Source organism: Protopterus annectens, chromosome 2.part1 (assembly GCF_019279795.1).
Source record: "Protopterus annectens isolate FY-2018-M chromosome 2.part1, PAN1.0, whole genome shotgun sequence".
In the NCBI taxonomy this organism is placed as follows: Eukaryota; Metazoa; Chordata; order Ceratodontiformes; family Protopteridae; genus Protopterus; species Protopterus annectens.
The window spans coordinates 1849514864-1849534700 of NC_056729.1; the positions used below are offsets into that span (position 1 = coordinate 1849514864).

The 19837-nt window shown below is 38.4% G+C and overlaps 1 protein-coding gene across 1 annotated transcript in view; it reads right to left on the minus strand.

The window, feature by feature from the left end:
• Positions 1-14659, minus strand: part of LOC122795048 (pentraxin fusion protein-like) — a 270337-nt gene extending 255678 nt beyond the window's left edge. Inside the window, exon 1 of the mRNA XM_044063625.1 lies at positions 14520-14659. Within this exon, the coding sequence (XP_043919560.1) occupies positions 14520-14659 (140 nt within the window). The remainder of the gene's footprint in view (positions 1-14519) is intronic.
• Positions 14660-19837: the final 5178 nt, after the last annotated feature.

Sequence of the window (19837 nt, forward strand, 5' to 3'; positions counted from 1 at the left end):
CACACACACACACACACACACACACACACACACACACACACACACACACACACACACACACACACACACACACACACACACACACACACACACACACTCATACATGCAGACAAATACACACACACACACACACACACAAACACACATGCACACACATCACTGTAATAAAACGTGCTCAAAAGAGAATTAGGGCTGCAGTGTGTTGGCTTTCTCCTGTTGTCTTCCACTTCATAGTATCAGCATTCTTCTGTGAGGGTGGCACTTCCAGTGTAAGAACACAGGGGATACTGCATGAAAAAATATTTTACAGTGTACTCCTTGATAGACCTCATTGCATCATATGCCCTGTTCATTGCCAACCACTGCAGTCCTCCAGACCTCTTAATCCCTCTTTACTGCCACCCTTATCAGGGTCTTCCTTCAATCTACCCTTTGGGGCTTTTCCACATCCAGGGAATGCAGTTTTGTTAACCACTGTTATGTGTTCTGAGCTGTCTCATAGGTTCATAGGTTCATAGGTGTGTACTAGGCTAATGGCCCTGGAGCCTTTCCAAGCCTAGCCCACAGGATTACCCTGGTGTCATGCCACCCAACCTTAGTTCCTAGTGCCTCTGTCGAGTAGAGCCACTGGAGTGATCCCTGGGATGAATTTTTTATTTCCCATCCACTCATCAAGATTTCTCTTGAAGAGGGCCAGTGAGGTGCTCTGCTGGATATGTATGGGAAGTCTATTCCATAGCATGGGCAGTCTCTGGGTTATGAATCTGTCCCTCCAGCATGTTCTGTTGATTGTAGTAATGAGGTTGAGATCTCTGGAGCATGTGGTGCAGAGGAATTGTAGATTCTTTAGATGTAGCATTTCTAACAGAGCTCGGTCAGACATGGCTTTGTAAGTCAAGCAGAGATTGCCTCTAAGTAGGTGATATGAGACAAAGAATAGTTGGAGTTTTTTTGAGTCTGTCCATATAGGACAAGTGTTTAAGGCCTAGGATCCTATTTGTGAGGTACTTTTGCTGCCTCTCCAGTTGTTGCAAGTGTCTACTGAGGTACACGCCAAATGGGGCATTGCAGTCGATGACTGGCCTAAAGGGAAGAGTAGAGGGAGGCAATGACCTCTTTCTTCCTGGATGCAAAACCCTTAGTAATGAGATGTGCCACATAGAAGGACTTTCTGACCACAGTGGCAGTGTGGTGGTCTAAAGAGAGGTTGCTGTCAACCTGTGTTCCTTCTGTATTCATTGGACTACCATCAATGTGGTAATTCAAGGGAACTGGGTTTTTCCCAAAGGGGATGAAGACACATTTTTTGGCATTGAGCTTAAGGCCATGGTTCTGACACCAGTTATTGGCCTCATTGAGGCCTTTCTGTAGGATGTCAGCATCACTTGGGGAGTTAATAATAGCTCCCAACTTGCAATCATCTGTGAACGTTGTCAGCCAGAGTCCCTTCGTGTTGGCCTGGACTTCAGAGAAGTAGATACCAAACAGGACAGGACCCAGGACCGAACCCTGTGGGACTCCACCCATGACTAGTCAGCAGTCTGACTTGGAGCCACCTACTTTCACACTGTGGGTTCTATCTGTGAGCCACTTTGCAACCCACCTAGTGATATAGGGGTTAATGCCTAACTTAGTAAGTTTTTCTATGACTCCTGAGTGGGGAATGGTATCAAAGGCCTTGGCCAGATCAAGGTAGGCTGTATGAACCACCTTGCCTTCATCCACAGCTCTGGTGACTGACTCAAAGAAGTCAACCTAGTTGAGCAGGCATGATCTACCCTTCACAAAACCAAACTGTGTAGGAACCAGAGTTTGTAGATTCCCTATATCCTTGTTTATTAGGTCCATGATGATGTGTTCCATAGCATTGCATATCAGACTCATCAGGCTAATGGGGTGATAGTTCCCAGGGTCTGTAGTCACTCTGCCTTTGTGGAGTGGGATGACTCTAGCAGAGGGGGGTAAAGTTAGCACTGAAACTATCTGCCAAGATGTTGGCAATATCAGTTGGTTCTACATATTTATTTAGTGCCGTTGTGCTGTAACTCAGAGCAGATCTCAGTGTTGCCATTGAGATTCTTAACATAGTTATAGAATTCTTTGTGGCTGTCTTTAGAATCAGTTGCAATTTTGTTTTCATAAGTAGCTTTGGAGGATTTTATAAGGGATCTCAGCTTCTTCCTCCAATCATGGAATTTTACTCTTTTTTTGCAACAGTTTCTTTCTTCTGTTGTAGAGTTTGTTTATGGCAGAAGACCACCAGATTGGCTTCCTTTTTTTGGAGGATAGCATCTTGGTTCTGTTAGGGATAGCATGATCCATACACTCGTGTAAGTGCTTATAAAGTGCATTTGTGTAGAATTCAGCAGTCGTACCTGTATTGTCCATCTGCATGGGTGTCATGAAGTTTTCCACTTCTGTTGTAAGAAGCGTGAAGTTGGCTGTGGAGAAATTTTTTACGGTTGTTTCCCTAATGGGGGGTGGGGCGGAATGTGGATGTCTAGGTTGATTAGCTTGTGGTCAGATCTGACCAACGAGGAATTGACCTCTGGTGTGTAACACCGGTCGCCCATGTTGGTGATGACCAGGTCTAGCATATTGCTGCCCCTAGTGCGGGTGTGGATAAGTTGATCCAAGGCGTATGAATTTATGAATTCCAGAAAACATTGAGCAAAAGTGTTGGTACATGAGTAGTTTTCCGAGTTAATGGTGAGGTAGTTGAAATCCCCCATTATTAGGTTGTGGGGTTGTACCCTAATATTTTCCAGTGTATCAATAAAACAGGAATGGGAATCCTGGGGCATGGTATGGGGTCTGTAGCAAGCTACAATCTGGATTGTGGTCTTGCCCAGAGTTAGTTGAACTTGCAAAATCTTGGATGCATTATGCTGAGCAACTAGCTTGGAGCTGTGGATATCCTTAATGAATATGGACACGCCTCTGCCTTTAGTGTTTCAGTCCAAGTTAGGCGGCCGAAAGGTGTGGTATGAATTATAGCTCTCTGGAGCTTTGAACCAGGTCTCAGTCACTGCACAGATGTTGATGTTCTCCATTTTAAGGAGTGCCTCGAGTGAGTGCATTTTGAGGTTTAGACTTCTAGCATTGAGTAGCATTACCCTCAGATTTTGCTTGCTTGTACCTGTTATGGTGGTGAATTTGTCATTTGAATCTTGCCTAAAAAAGGCACTATAGGGGTGGCAAGAGCCTTTGCCAGTATCCGAAATCCCAAGGGCGACAGGTGCAGGCCATCTCTGGCAAAGCATCGTGGTCTGTCGATCATGTCATCCCAGACAGCCAGATACTGGATTCCCTTAGAATGACACCAGAAGCTTAGCCAATTGTTGGAGTCAATCATTTTGTCCTTGTACTGTGGTATCATGCTGGGTGATGGCAGGATGCTACTCAGGGCTAGGGTCATACCTGCCTGGGCTACAAGATCGGAGAGCTCTTCCATGTCTCTTTTCATGTAGTCCAGGGAGGTACATCTCAGGTCATTCACACCAACATGGACAATGACAGAGTCATATTTGTACTTGTGGAGTGACCTGAGTGCATGCATTATGTGGCAGATCCTGGCACCCAACAGGCAGCTGACAGTACCTTTCTCCTTGTTTAGCCTGGTGAGTGGAACATCAATGTGCCTGACTATGGAGTCACCTATAACTAGAGTGTTGGGTACGTTATGCCTTATGGGCTGTAGTTGAGTGGCACACTGAGTTTGTGGGCTATGTCATTTGGGTTGCGTTGGGGGGTGGAGGTTGCTTGCATTTATGCTTTGGAGGTCTTGGTTGTTTGGGCAGGTTTTTATTGAGAGCCTCCACGAATATAGGTGTGTGTTTTGTGCTTCTATGTGTGTGTTTTGGTGGGGCAGGTTTTGAGGGATTATGTGATGAGTGCGGTGCGGTGCAAGTGTTTACCTTCTCCTCTTGACAGCCTAGTTCAGCCTTCAGTGAAGAGAGCTTTGCTTCCAGTTTGGCTATATAAGTGCATCTCTTACAGGTTGTAGTGTTGGTTAGTAGGAGGAGCGGGTTGTCGTTATACATGAGGCAATTGTTGCATTGTCCCAAGATGCCCAGATTCATCAGATAGACAGGAGAAAACATGGGAGCTGACCTTTAGACCTGCCTGGATAGGTACTTATTTATTAAGTACTAAAAACTGTTTTCCAAGTTTAGACAAGTGAGGAAAGTTGAGTGCTGTAGTAATTTCTAGCTTATTTAGTGCTTACAATGAGTTCTGAACAAGTGCTGAGCTCAAAGAAACAGATTTGAGCACTAAAACTAAAAAAAAGCTGGCTAGTTGCAAGGGAAAATTTGAAGAGCAGAATTTATGGCGCCAGGAATAGTTTGACCCTAGTTAAGCGGGGGCGTGGGTTCAGGAGCTTACAAACAGTCCTGGATACAGCAAATCTGTATCTGGACTAGACTTGTTACAGGAAAGGGGGGGAAACAAGATTAGAATTTTTTTTCAGTAAAGTGGAAATGGAGAAAGCTAGAACATAAGTTAATTCAAGGTTAAAAATCTGAGTGGGTTGGCCTTCACAAATGTTCTCTATTAGATTGAATGAACTAATGACACTAGACTGGAAGGAGTGTCACAGATCAAATATACAGTACGGGCGGGCAACTGCAAAGCCACCAAATATAAGAAAACCACAACAAAAGGGAGGGGGTGTGGGAAACTATTACAGCTACTAGCTGTAGCCACTAAATTAAAGTTTTAAACAGATCAAGGAGCAAGCAGACTGTAGAGAATGCTTTTAACTGCAAACAGTCTAGACTAGAACACAGAAACCTCAAAAAATCAAAAATGCACAGAAAAGCACAGACAGAGCACTCACAAACAGAAAATACAACTCTCAGTATGAAAATGCAGTTTACAGTTAAGTAATTCAGTAAACATGCAATTAGAGTAATGAACCAGTATCTAGCAATGAATACAGGTAAAACAGAATAAAACAGTACATAAATGCAGTGAAACAGTAAAAAAAGCTTTATAACAGTCCAAAATGTAGCAGATTAACTGTATAGCACAATTATAAGTGCTACAGAAGTGCAATTTAATGAAATAAGTGTAAGAAATAACTTATCCTGCTCCTGGAATCTTAAGGAATTTCTGTTTAGTTTCAGTAATGAATTACCATCCACAGCCTGATAAATGCAAGTTACTTTCTCCTTATTCAACCTAGTGAATGGGACATTAGTGTGCCTCACTATCGAGTCACCTATGACTAGTGTGTTGGGCATGCTGTTTTGCTTCTGGGGCTTTGTATGAGCAGCACACTGTTTAAGAGAGTCATGATTAGTGGTGTGTTGTGGTGGTTGAGTGCATTTCTGCCTTGATGGTCTCTGCTGTTTAGTTAGATTTTTATTGAGAGCCTCCACAAAGGTGGGTGTGTGGTTTGTGTTTTTATATGAAGGCAATGCTGGTGTGTGTTCTGGAGGGCTATGTGTTCCATGTGGTGTGGTGCAAGTGTTGACCTTCTCCTCTTGACCAGCTATTCCGGTCTTGGCTGGAGAGTGCGTGGCTTCCAGTTTGGATATATAAGTGCATCTCTTACAAGTCTAAGTGTTGGGGGGGTAAGAGGAGAGGGCTGTCAGTGTACATGAGGCAGTTGCTACATTGCCTCAGGATGCCCAAGTTCACCAGGTTAATAGGGGAAAACACAGGAAACTGACCTTTAACCTCATGGTAACAATGATGCCATGATGAAGGGAAGATACTGGTAGGTTGCTGGAAAGTCAAATATAAACAGGGCTAGTTGTACATCCATAGGCAGCCTATACATTACAGCAGCACTTTGAACCATTTGTCTCCACTATTGCATCATGTCCATTAATGATGTATCCAGTCTATGCTGGGATCAAATAGCAGAGTGTTTACATCTCCATTTATTCATTTAGGAAGAAGAGTCATTGTAGGCTCTTAATTATCCGCTCACCTTCCTTCTTCCCCAACCATCCCTCTAGCTGCCTGGCCCATCATTAAACCCCGGTTACTAGAGTAACAATCAGCAACCTCTGCACAAATGGGCTGACTACTCCGTAGGCTTATAGCTTCATAGGAGATTACTAGGCATAAGGCTTAAAACCCTTACAAGCCTAGCCATTACCCAAATTTTACCTGATTTTCAATCCTTAAAGGGCTAGAGGATGGCTTGGATTTGTGTTCATGACTCTGAGTATTTTACAGACTGCCCCTGTCCATAAGGGGCATGGGCGGGGCATGGGCAGCACCCCAGGAGAGAACTAACAATTTGACATTCATAGATCCAAACTGCATTTGAAGAGGGGCAGGGAAGGGTTTTACCTTCTGTGAATAGGAAGCCTGTTCTTGAGAAGGGCTAGTCTCTAACACACACATATCTGTCTCTCCAGCATGTTTTGTTCATATCACTGATGTGGTTTACATCCACAGATCGGGTGACCCTCATGATTTTTGTCTTGTGAATGTGTAACAGTTCTATCAAGTCTGGATTTGTGACTGATTTGTAGGTTAGGCATAGATCACCCCTTAATAGTTGGTAAGAGACAGAGTAAAGATGCAGGACTTTTAGTCTATTCACATAGGACATGCTGTTTATACTTTGTATTTTTTGTAAGGCGCCTGTGAGACTGCTCCAACTGTTGCAAGTGCCTGGTGAAGTAAATGCCAAAAGGTACATTCTACTCCTTTATTGGTCTGATGAGGGCTGAGTACAATGGGACTATAACTTCCTTGGATCTGGATGCCATGCCTTTACTTATAAGCTATGTCACATAGATGGGCTTCCTCACCACTGTGGACAAGTGGCAGTCAAAGTTCAAGCTACTATCTATCTGTGTAGCTAGATCTCTCACCTCTGGGTCCACACTTAGGGGTGTGCTATTAATATTTTAATTTGCATGGGTATTTAATTTCCCAAAGGATATGATTATATATTTTTTTACCTTTAGTTTTATGACATGGTTCTAGCACCAATCATTTCTTTGAGTCAGAACCTTCTGAAGGATATCTACATCACTAGGGTATTCAGTGATTGCCCCCGACTTGCAGTCAATAGCAAACATAGGCAGCCAAAGGCCTTTTACTTCTGTCTTGACTTCAAAGAAGTATATTCCAAACAGCAGTGGTCTCAGCACTTAGCTCTGTGGTACATGAATAGTAACTGGCCTCTTGTTGGATCTGGATTCACCTACTCTAACAACATTTTCCCTGTCTGGCAATAAATTTGGTATTGTAAAGATTTATCACAAGCTTTGCGAGTTTATCTATAATATCGGAGTGGAGAATTGTACTAAATGCCTTGGCCATATTGAGGTAAGCAGTATGTATTGTTTTCCTCTCATCCTTGGCCATAGTTACTTTCTCAAAAAATCCACCAGATTTTGTAGGCATAACCTGCCCTTGACATAGCTGAACTGAGTTGAGTCCAGTGTTGGAAGTTTCCTATGTCATTATTTATCAGATCGACGATTATTCTTTCCATGACCTTGCATATAAGACTGATCAAACTTATGGGTCAGTAATTTCCCAGGTCTGTTGATGGCCTCCCTTTATGCAGAGGATGACTGCTGCTGTCATCCACTTCACAGGGACAGAGCCACATCTTAATCTTCTGCAAAATTGTGCCTCATTTTTATCATCGTGACACTAACCTTTTAGCTCTTTAAATACAATGGGCCAGTAAATTTCTGCAAAAAAAGTTTTAACACATACTGTTGGACTTAATAAGACAGCCTTGGAGTACATTTCAGGCTATAGTGTATTGTGGATGATTTGAGAATATGTTGTTGTGCTATTAGATATACAGCTTATCGAATTTCATCTTCATAATTGAGTTCAGTAAGGTAGAAAAAGAGTAACCAATTAATATTCTTTACTTTTACTCTGTACCTTGATGCACATCTATATAAGGTTCTTCATTTGCTGACTTAGATTAAGTGGTTACATTTCTCTATCCTACATTAATGATTCTAACCGGAATGTGAGGACCCCAAGAGGTCCTGACCTCTACTTAATGGAGCAGGACAGTACATAACGTTTTGGTTCTGAATGAATTACTGCAGGTGTTCTGTATGACACAATAGATCGAGAGCTTTCGATGCCACAAATTAACATGGACAATATAGAGTGGCTTTTTGCATTGTGGGTAGCTCAGCTGCTAGTACATTCACCTTTGATGCTGGAAGATCACAAGACGATGGGTTCTATTCCCCCTAAGGTGCTTGTACTAATTTTCTGAGACACTAGTATAATATAAGGGGGAGACTGCAGCACTGCTGAGTGTGCCATCTTTCAGATAAAATATTAAACTGAGGTCTCAGATGCCTAGATTATGATAGTTCAAATGGATGTAAAAGATCCCATGGCAGTTAATGAAAAAAGCAGAAGAAATTCCCAGGAGCCCAAGCCAAATTTCCCCTAGTCAGTATTAGTAACACCTTTTGTCTCACCTGAATAGAAGCCATGGCCCTAATGGGGCTAACTTAGTCAACAAAGGATAAGATAAAATAAATAAAAATATTATTTGGAGGTTTATCCTTTTATAAATATGTATTGCATACCCAAACATTCCATCTTATGACAAGGGTCCACAACAAGACCATTGCCTTCCTCAGTAGAGGCATCTTGTTTGCTCACTCCCTGAGTTATCCACTTTTAGTATTTAGTTAAAATTATTTATGTGTGAAACAGAGTCTTATTTGGTCCTGGCCTGACCTTCAGAATTTTTTTTTTTTTCATCAAGCCTGGTGGTTTTGAGTCCTTATATGATGTATAAAGATCTGAAATTGGAGCCTGTGTCATTTGATTCCCATCTATTTCATGTTTTTATTACTTTATTATTTTTTCTTAATTATTAACTGGGTGAAACCACTAGGTGAAACCTTTTTTTAATTGTAACATGGGAGCACAGCCTATTTATAGTTAACAAATATCTAGATCTGTGGTATATGTCGTAGTCACTTGTCATATTTATATATTTGCACCCAGATGATAGCTAGATTCCTTGATGTTTGTGAAAACAAACAAAATTAACATACAAAAGTTGTTGTAGTATAGATATGATGTCAGAATAAGCTGTTAGTTTAGAGAAAGTGACTTTTCAACTGTGAGCTGAAACTGAAGTTCACCCACTAGCCCTGGGTTCCATTTCCTCAGTCTCCATTTGTATATTTGTATATTGTGTGATCCATACTAAGTCAGTAACCAAACGGTGGCTCGTAGGTTCCTCATGAAAACAGCCTAGAAGATTTATTCAGGTAAACTAATAGCATTCTAGGTGAGGCTACAAGAGCATATTCGTGACATTAAGAACAAAAAATTAGAAAGCCCTGTAGCCACTCATTTTAATGAAATACATGGAGGGTCATGTGAAGGTTTAAAAGGCAGTATTCTGGAACAAGTTTCAGCTATAAATACTATGTGTTTAAAAAATAGATTACTGTCTAAAGAAGCAGTTTTTATTTTGGAATATAACACTTTAACTCCTGGTGGATTAAATCAGGAATGTAATTGGAAGTTTTTATTATAAAATTGGTTAACTGGTTTATTGATGAATTTCAATGTAATTGATGCATCTTTATAATTGATGCATCTTTATAAGAGATGTTTTTCTCTGTTTGTATTATCTCCTGGAAGGCTGTTAAGCCGAGGCGCTAGAGAGGTTTTGGTGTGTCTTAATAAAAGGAAAAATCTACTGGCTTTGTCGTTGGATTTATTTTGCTTTTATATTGCGGTTTAGATACTTTCATGGCCAGTGACTCTTCCTTTCTACAATTGCCCCGAATGTTTCGGGAAGAAGGAACTGAAGGTGGACAAACAACCATAGAACAATTTCTGGGATCATCTAGAGATGTGCGAGAAGTGCGAGAAGTGAGAGAAATGCAATCGGAAGGTATGTCTGGTTCTAAAAGTAATGAAACTGTTAAAAATTGGGAACGAATTCTAAAAGAAGAGGGTAATAGAAGACCACATAACCCCTTTCAATGTGTAGGTCAACCCAATGTGGCTAATGTTTCAGTGGAAATTCAACGGTCGTTGGATTCTCTTGAAAAAATGTTATTTAAAGAGAATTCTTTGCACTTTAATATTCTGAGTTTACAGTGGTATATTGATTTAGACATAACACCAACAGGGTTGCGTTTTGTGAAGACACCTACAACCCCTTTGATGATACTGATGTTACTGATAAACAATTTGAAGTCAGGTGGGCACAGGCGGCTCACAAATGTGTGACGGAATGGTTACACATTCTTATTGAAAGAGACACTGTGAAGCAACGTAAAGTAAAGAAAGACATAGAAACCTGTTGCAATAATTTGACTGCACAATTCAATTCTGAACAGTTTAATTTAATACTAGGTAGCTATAATGTGAAACTAGAAGAAGTTTCTAATTATATCATAAAAGGAAAATTAATAAGTTGGAAAGAGACATCCGTGACTATAACAGCGGCTATGCCTTTAAGAAATTGGGTCAGCGGAAACAGCAGAGGCGGTAACGTGAAAACGGAACTAATTTGAAACAAAGTGTTTCTTTTGTTTCTTCTGAGGCATTTAGCAGCATGTGTGAATCATAAGAAGAAACAGCTAACTTTCCTTCACTACCTAGGACACAGGATCCTGATTATTTACGAAATAATTTTCGGAACCAAAGAGACCATTATGCGAGGAAAAGAGGGCGTACAGACAACTATAGGGATGGACAATATCAGAGGTATGATAACCTCCAAAAACGGACTAAATATTAATGTTTGTAATGTGCTATTTTCATTGGAAAATGTTATGCAAAATATTGAATGTAGTTCTGTTTTGAACTTATCAGGTCACAGTTTGAGTATGAAATGTTTGTGCTAGGCTGTGGCCTGAAATTTATACCTACAGCACTTCCTAGGAAGCATGTTACTTACATAGAAATTTTTCAATTGATATGTAAGTTCCATTTATCTAATTATTTTGAAAAAATGTGTTTATGCAAACAGAAAGTGATGAGAGTGATTTGGAATCTGGTGAAAGTTTTTACACGTGAATCGTTTTGTTTGGATGGTGACGAAATGAATGCTTATTGTTTAATAGATACTACAAAAATACCAGTTAGAAGCACTTTTATTCCATCTTTTAGACATGAGGGAATTTCACACTTTTTAGCCATGGTACATCATTCAGTGGATGATCTTTTTTTTGAAATTTAAAAGAAATAGAAGTGCTGTAAAATATAATCTAAGTAAAAGAGAACGGTTGGCGTTACAAAGTTTGCTAAAAGAAAAGATTTAGTTATTAAACCCTCAGACAAGGGTAACAAAATAGTGGTGTTGCACTTTTCACAATATTTACAAATGTGTATGAATCATTTGAATGTAAAGGAGGTGTACAAAATATCTAGTATTATGGAATATGAGCAAGCCATAACAAATTTTAGGGACATTACAATGAAAGGTCATAGACTTTGATATTTGTCCAAAAAAGATCTAGATGTCAAATTTAATACAGAAAAGTGCACTATGGTTAATTTGATTGTTTACCTAAGGTACATAAAGACTTAGTAAATCCACCAGGTCGCCCTCTAGTGGCAGCTACTAATTATTTTTTACATAATATTGGAATTATGCTACATCATTATTTTTCTAAATTTGTGATTGTTTTACAGTCTTATATTAAAGACTCTTGATTTTTTAGATAAAATTAAACATGTAGCATGGGATGAAGAATGTTTTTGGATAGTACTGGATGTCAATAGTTTATATACCAGTATTAGACATTCTAAAGGTGTGAAGGCTCTTGAATTCTTTTTGGGAAATAGTCCTATGTCAAATTATATTATAGAATTGATTTATTTTAGTTTAATTAATAATTATTTTGAGTTTAACCAGGTAATATACCAACAAATACAAGGCACAGCTATGGGGGCACCATTTGCCCCCATGTATGCTAATCTGGTTATGGGTTACTTTGAAGTCACTTTTTTGTATAGGTTAGATTTTTTTAAGAAGTATGTGACTCATTATTTTAGGTTTATAGATGATTTAATTTTTATGTAAAGAAGATAGGGAATCTATAATTACTTTCGTGAACCTGTTGAACTCTAATTTATTAGGTTTAAAATTTGAAGGTTTACAAAGTGGAAACTCAGTTATTTTTTAAATTTAATATTAAAAGGAAATGTGGAACAAAGAAAAATTAATACTAGGATACATAGAAAATTTGATAATGGTGGACATTTCTTGGATGGACGCAGTTGCCACCCGGCACATATCATGAATTCTTTACCATATGGGGAATTACTAAGGGTTAGTAAGCTGTGTAATGAGCCTGAAATCTTAGAGAGAGAAATGTTAAATTCTTGTCGGATGTTTATAAATAGGGGACATACGATAGAAGTAATTAGGAAAGCCTTAGAAAAGTTATGTTGGACAGAAATGGATATTAAAAATAAGAATCAACATAATAGTAGTTTATTTCATCAAAAATCAAATCAAAAGTGTAATAAAATGCATTTTGTTACATCATATAATGTGCTCTCAGATGACATTATAGCAGTTATAAAATACTATTGGTCATTTTTGAGAGAAGGAAGATATAAATTGAACAATGTATGGCATTCACCTTTGATTTCTTTTAAAAGAGGTCGTAATCTAAAAGATATGTTAGTTCATGCTAGTTTCTCTTTGCCAAGTAAGAATATAAGTCATGAAATTAGTAGAGTTGGTACTTGGGCATGTGGAAATTGTTCTGTTTGTCCATTTATAGTGAAGTATTTTGATAAAATTAATGGTATAAAATATAGACCAATAACAGAGTATACTTGTAATACAGTGGGTATTATTTATGCTCTTAAATGCCCATGTAATTTATTTTATATTGGTGAAAGTAAAAGGTCTTTCAAGGTGAGGCACAAGAGCATATTCGTGACATTAAGAACAAAAAATTAGAAAGCCCTGTAGCCACTCATTTTAATGAAATACATGGAGGGTCATGTGAAGGTTTAAAAGGCAGTATTCTGGAACAAGTTTCAACTATAAACACTATGTGTTTAAAACATAGATTACTGTCTAAAGAAGCTGTTTTTATTTTGAAATATAACACTTTAACTCCTGGTGGATTAAATCAGGAATGTAATTGGAAGTTTTTATTATAAAATTGGTTAATTGTTTTATGGATGAATTTCAATGTAATTGATGCATCTTTATAAGAGATGTTTTTCTCTGTTTGTATTATCTCCTGGAAGGCTGTTAAGCCGAGGCGCTAGAGAGGTTTTGGTGTGTCTTAATAAAAGGAAAAATCTACTGGCTTTGTCGTTGGATTTATTTTGCTTTTATATTGTGGCTTAGAAACTAAAAGCAGTCCACTGAATCTACCCAGTTTAAAAAATGTAGAAAGACTAAGAAACAGTATACACTTATGCATTTGCTTTATTCAGTAAACTGGACTTTGGGGAAAACACAGATCATGGGAACAGACAACAAGCTATGATAATTTTCACTGTTTGTATAGTCTACGTAGGGAACCAGATTTTATTTGTTTATTTTATTTTATTTGGCATTTGGTAAGGGGAAGGTCTGACTGGGCATGCATCCTGTTTTCAGTGGAGGCCCAATGTCCTGCCCTGTGCTGTTTTACGTTAATATGCACCTCGCACCTCATTTCCTCTTTCGGTAAGTTGTCACTTACCATTATTTCAGTTAGTTTTTATAAGTTATTACTTCTGTTTTACTAATCAATCACATCTCACTCTATTTGCATCATTAATCTTTATATTGTGCTGCTGTTTTTCTGTCTGCACGCTAAAAAACAATGTTTCAAATTATTCATATAAATACTCATTAAATAGATAAGGATATGGCACATTTTTTGTCCATCATAGTAATTACAAAACCTGGTGCAGCTGCGGTGGTGCAGTGGTTAGCATTGCTGCCTCACAGTAAGAGGTTCTCTGGTTTGATCCTCGGCTGGGGTGCCTTCTGTATGGAGTCTGCATGTCCTCCCTGTGGTTGCATGGGTTTCCTCCCACATCCCAAAGACATGCTGTAGGTAGATTGGATACTCTAAATTGGGCCTAGGCATGAGTTTGTGTGTGTGTGTACCTTCTGTGAAAGTTTGGGTGCCAGGCTGGCAACTCGACACCGTAAAACTCCTCTGCCAATCATGAGTGGACATGTGATCCACTGTGGCAACCCCTAACTGGGAAAAGCCAAAAGAAGAAGTAATTATAAAACCTACATACAAGATTGCATTAATGAAGCCTGTTTTTTCTATCTGTCACATTGACTGTGAAATGTACGTGGAAAATTTTGTATATGGAGCTTTTCTGCCTCAGACTTCTAGAAAATATATAGTTCCAGAATGACTGGTAATCAAAATACATGAAAACATGAATAAATAAAGAAACACACAATAAACAAATAAATCAATAAAATAAAGTAAAATCAATCTATAAAAAAGTAAATAAAAGTGCACATCTTTTGTACATAGTGTTTTCTACAATAACATATTATGGTGCTGAATAGGTGCTTTAATAAATGCATCATTTAAATTACTTACCTCTGGCAAATGAAAGAGTGAAAAAACAATGGATGAGCAAAATTAAAAACATATTCCTCATGATCAAAAGCTGTTGAGGAGAACAAAGCCAGAGAAAAACAACATGAGAAGTTTATTGCAGGAGATACACACGCAAGCATATTACCACAAAATTATTTGCCTTACCTCTTGTAGTTTGTTTTCAATATCTCTCTTGTATGCCGTTTTAGCTAACCACACTGTTTTCAGGGATGTGCAATATGGCTGTTTTTATGTCTGAATAATGTCCTATTTATTTTGAGCTTGACCCTGACCTGGTGGGTTGGTATGGTAAATAGTTGTGCGAGTTAATTTGTATAACTCCCATTTAATCACTAGCAGTTCATGGGTTCTGATTGAGCAATCAGATTTATTTGCTTTACTAAATACTGTTTCAACATATCTATAGCTTAATGTTCAAACTGTGTGCACATCTGCACAGTTATCTAGTTCAGATGTGCACAACACAACACAAATTAATGACAGCAAGACCTGTCGGTATTTTCATCAGTCACGGTTGTTGTTGTTGTATTCAGTCCCAGTTCTGATAACTAGTCTATGATACCAGTTAACATAAATAGCTGCCTTCTCTCCAGGCAGGATCACACCATTTCCCAACTTTGTGTCTTTACTAAGTAACATTCATTAAAGGGTCAAGTATTTGCTCAGGCTACTAAAAAGCCAGTAACAGAAAGCATGACCATATGCTAGAATGTGTACCGTGCTTGCTAACAGCCTGCTACCAGTAACATTTCTGAGCATCTTCCTACTTTAGCTGTAAAGCTCTAGACAGGATCCATGGGAGCGATTTTTGTTTTTTTTCTTCTATAGATATTTTGCACATCTATATTTAAATCATCGACATCACCCCATTATCATTACTGGAACAGACATCTGCGCGATCCTTCTACATTAATATTTAGTTAACTGCATTTCTGATCATTTATTTTTTTAAATGCACAGGCATATTCTTATTAATACTTCATGTAGGAACAGGTACATTCCACACAGACAGTAAATGGAGGTCATGTGACTGGATGTCTGATTCTGGAGGTCAGGCCTAGACCTAACCACTGAGCCGCCTATACTCCCATTAGCCCTAAATGTTGCCTGCTATTGTGCTACAGCCTCATTTTCCATCATCACTGGATGCCTCCCTCTTACTTTCAGTTCATCTGCCTGCACCATCCTTTCCTGTTGCCATGGTTTCTCCACCTGCAGGCTCTCAGCCTTACCCAGGGATCTTCTCATGCAAAGGAACACATTATCTGCCTTAGCTAAGAAACCACCTGATATGAAAGGGCATGACTGATGCAAAGGTAATGTAGCTTTCCAGTCACAAAATGAATGGCCATTTATTAAATTAAGCATATTACACATTTATAACAGTTATGCACCATAAAGGAATGAAACAAAAACCACCAGTCTTTTAGTTTATTTTTTTATGTTAAAATGTTAGAGCACTAATCCATGTAGAAGTTTTTCAGGCTCAGACAAGGAGAACTGTCTGGTTATGGGACTTTCTCAGAATCATACAGCAGCAAATGAAGACTGAGGGTATCAAACTCTGAACCACATGGAGCAGCTTGTTAAACTTGCAAAGCCTTAATCACCTGTATTAGCTGCCAAAAATAATGTTCATTTATATATGTACTTCATTACCATTAGAGAATAGAGCACATTACCATGTGTACTCCAATGGTCTGGTACTGTACCATCTGCTTCCTAAATATTAACAAAAAAAAAAAAACACAAAAACACTAGAACACAAACATGTAATGTAATACCTTTTATTGCACCTACATAGGTTTTGCAATTATTCGAGCTTTCCAGCTGGCAACAGCCCTTTGTTAGGAGTTATTATGATACCGATGTTAACAGTGCTTAAATATCAATTTGTACCTAGAAAGGAAAGTACATAATTTATTTTCAACTGGCTAAAAAAAAGGATGGAAAACATACACTTCGTGTTACACCTCAGAGACAGAGTGTGTGTGTGTGTGTGTGTGTGTGTGTGTGTGTGTGTGTGTGTGTGTGTGTGTGTGTGTGTGTGTGTGTGAGAGAGAGAGAGAGAGAGAGAGAGAGAGAGAGAGAGACTGAAAGTGTAGAATAGGGTGAAGACATTATATAAAATTAAAGTCTGGCATGTTAAATTAGAGTTAGTGTTCATTAAGCAGAGCGAAGATAACACTTAGACTGCTCTGACATTTAATGAGATAACAAATCTCAAAATAAGAGATATGTAGAAATATTAGTTAAATCCAGAGAAGGAAAACAAAAAAGTTATAATCTGTAACTGTTATAGATTTGTAGATTGGTACTAGTCTAACAACCTGAGGGCCTTTCTAAGCCTAGTCAAGTATTCCCAAAAGAACAATGACATCCTGTATCCAAACAGGACATTGAGGGCCAGGCATTTATAAGCTACCTCTGTCCATAATGAACATGGGTACTAGGCCCGGAGTAAATTTGCTGACAGTCAGTCTTTGTCAGACAGAGATTTTGATTAACAGAAAATATGAATTAGCAATAATGTGCAGTTCCCAATAATGAGAAAGGCAGGGACTACTGAGAAAATAAGCTACAGGGTTAGAATGTATGGACATTGTATGCGCTTAATACACAAAACAGGCTGTGTACAGCTACCTGAGAGAAAGAAGAAGAAAAAGAGAAATGAAGGAAAATGGTGTTGTAACACAGTATGAGGTTCTAACGAACAGCAGAATTGGATAAAGTCATATTACAGTGTTAAAACTGTCTAAACATTTAGGCCTTGGCTAACTTTTAAGTTTATTATCAGTATCTAGTCAGAATACTGCCTTGTGTGAAAATAACTATTCTCTTCAGATGAAGAAAATACAGGTACTAAAACATAGACCCCAGTAATCTCAACAGTTACTGCTGATACTCTGTAATAGTCATCAGATGGGATTAGAGTACATTGATAAAATCATTCACATTCGTTACCCTAAGGAAAAAAACATCTGTTGCTGTTCAGTGCATCTTATTTATGTCCATTGTTAGTTGCTCAAAAGGAAAAGTTAGGTATTATAGTGTCTCATAAAACCAGTATCAAGGTTCATACCACTGACAGACTGGACAACTGAATTAACTTAATCTCCATTGTTTTCTTTCCAAATATGTGCAGGAATGTCCTTTAAGAACCATAACTGTCATGCCTAATCCAGAATGATCAGACTGGGAAAAGTGCGCTGATACTGGCTTTTCAGTCATTTTATTTGTTACTGTGTGTCTACAGGCATTCATCCTACTTTTGAGTTATTGGCCTGTCTCTCCTATGTAACCTGTCTATGGACATCTCCTGCATTTGATTAGATAAACTACATTTTTGGAAGTGCATGTAAATAAACCCTGTACCTTGAAACTTGTATTTTGTGAAATTGTTACATTGCAAGCTGTACAAATCATACAGCATGTTTTGCATTTTGGATGGTTGCAGGGTTTTGTGCCATTATAGCTTCTGTTCTGTTCTTGTCTAAGCGTGCTTCTGACAAGAAGAACTTTAGAGTTGGAGGTTGTTTAAATGACAGTGGTGGGATCACTTGAAAAACTGTCTTTCATCTTGTCATCCTCACTGAACATTGTTGGAGGTCCCTTATGATTGTGTACAGTTTTTTAAATTCTGGATGACATGTTGTCAATACTAGAACTCAGTCACATGTGGTTCTACTTATTATACTGCACTAGTAGAACTCTGTCACATGAAGTTCTACTTATACTGCACTAGTAGAACTCTGTCACATGAAGTTCTACTTATACTGCACTAGTAGAACTCTGCCACATGAAGTTCTACTTATTATAAGGCACTAGTAGAACTCTGTCACGTGGTTCTACTTATTATACTGCACTAGAAGAACTCTGTCACATGAAGTTCTACTTATTCTACACTAGTAGAACTCTGTCACATGAAGTTCTACTTATTATAAGGCACTAGTAGAACTCTGTCACACGAGGTTCTACTTATTATAAGGCACTAGTAGAACTCTGTCACATGAGGTTCTACTTATACTGCACTAACAGAACTCTGTCACATGAAGTTCTACTTAATATACTGCACTAGTATAACTCTGTCACATGAGGTTCCACTCTTTATACTGAAGCAGCTGTTCTCGTGGTGGCTGTATTTATCTGTCTACAGCTTTGTTAAACTCCCTTGCGGAGTGGCTTTGAACAAGCATGGTGACTTTCAGCTGTGCCAACTGTGTCTCTGTCTGCCTCACTAGAGCACATGTGGTGATTTCAAAGTGCTTCTTGTATAACTGGTTTCTTTGTGTGGCTGGGATGGTTACTGCTTCTGTACAGATGCATCGTCTGTTAGTTGATTTCCTGCAGACAATTGTCTGTAATGAACATTTTGTATAGTAACCTTAGTCTCAAAGAATGTTACACATGGTGTTGAGTACCCCAAGGGGAGTTTAACAGATGGGTGGATTCTGCTGAGTCTTTGGGGGAATTCCTCAACGTAGTCAATGCTATGTGTCCAAATTATAAATAAGTCATCAATAAAATGGAAATAAATGATTGGTCTATGTGTGCACAGTGTTGTAGAAATACCTCCTCTAGGTTTGCCTTGAAGAGGATTGCTTATTGCCATTTTGGTATCCATTGCAGTGCCCATAGTCTGAACATAATGTTTCCCATAAAGATAAAATTATTATCTGTCATAATAAATTCTAGGAGCTGTCCCACTATATCTGCAGTAATGTTGGTGCAGAATGGCTTAGATTATGATATGTGTACTGAAAGCTATCATCTTTAAATTTTGGAAAAATGGCTTCAGCATTATATAGTTTATAGTATTTAATGTCTGTGTATGCAAAAAAAAAAATATTTAGAACTATTTATATTTAAAACATAGCTAGTAAAATTATTATTTTGAGTTAGACAAATTTTAGACAATATCACTGGACCCAGTGTCTCATATTGTATATTAAAGACATTCTAATGTCAAAATGAGCAAATTCTTGCATAAGTTTATGGTGTGAACTTAACAGGTACTCCATAAAAAGGAGGGTTTTTGTCTGACAAAACTGGCTCCTGGGCCACATTAGCTGTCAATTTTTGTGCTTTCCATGTTAGAAACAGCAGACATCAAATATGTTAGTTGGTGCATACAAGACACAGTGACTTATAACATCACGCTGATTCATGACCCTACCTCCTGGCACTATTATGCACTGTGATGACACAGTGACCTATAACATCACGCCAATTTACGAACCTACCTCCTGGCATTATTATGCACTGTGATTACTCAGTGACCTATAACATCACACCGA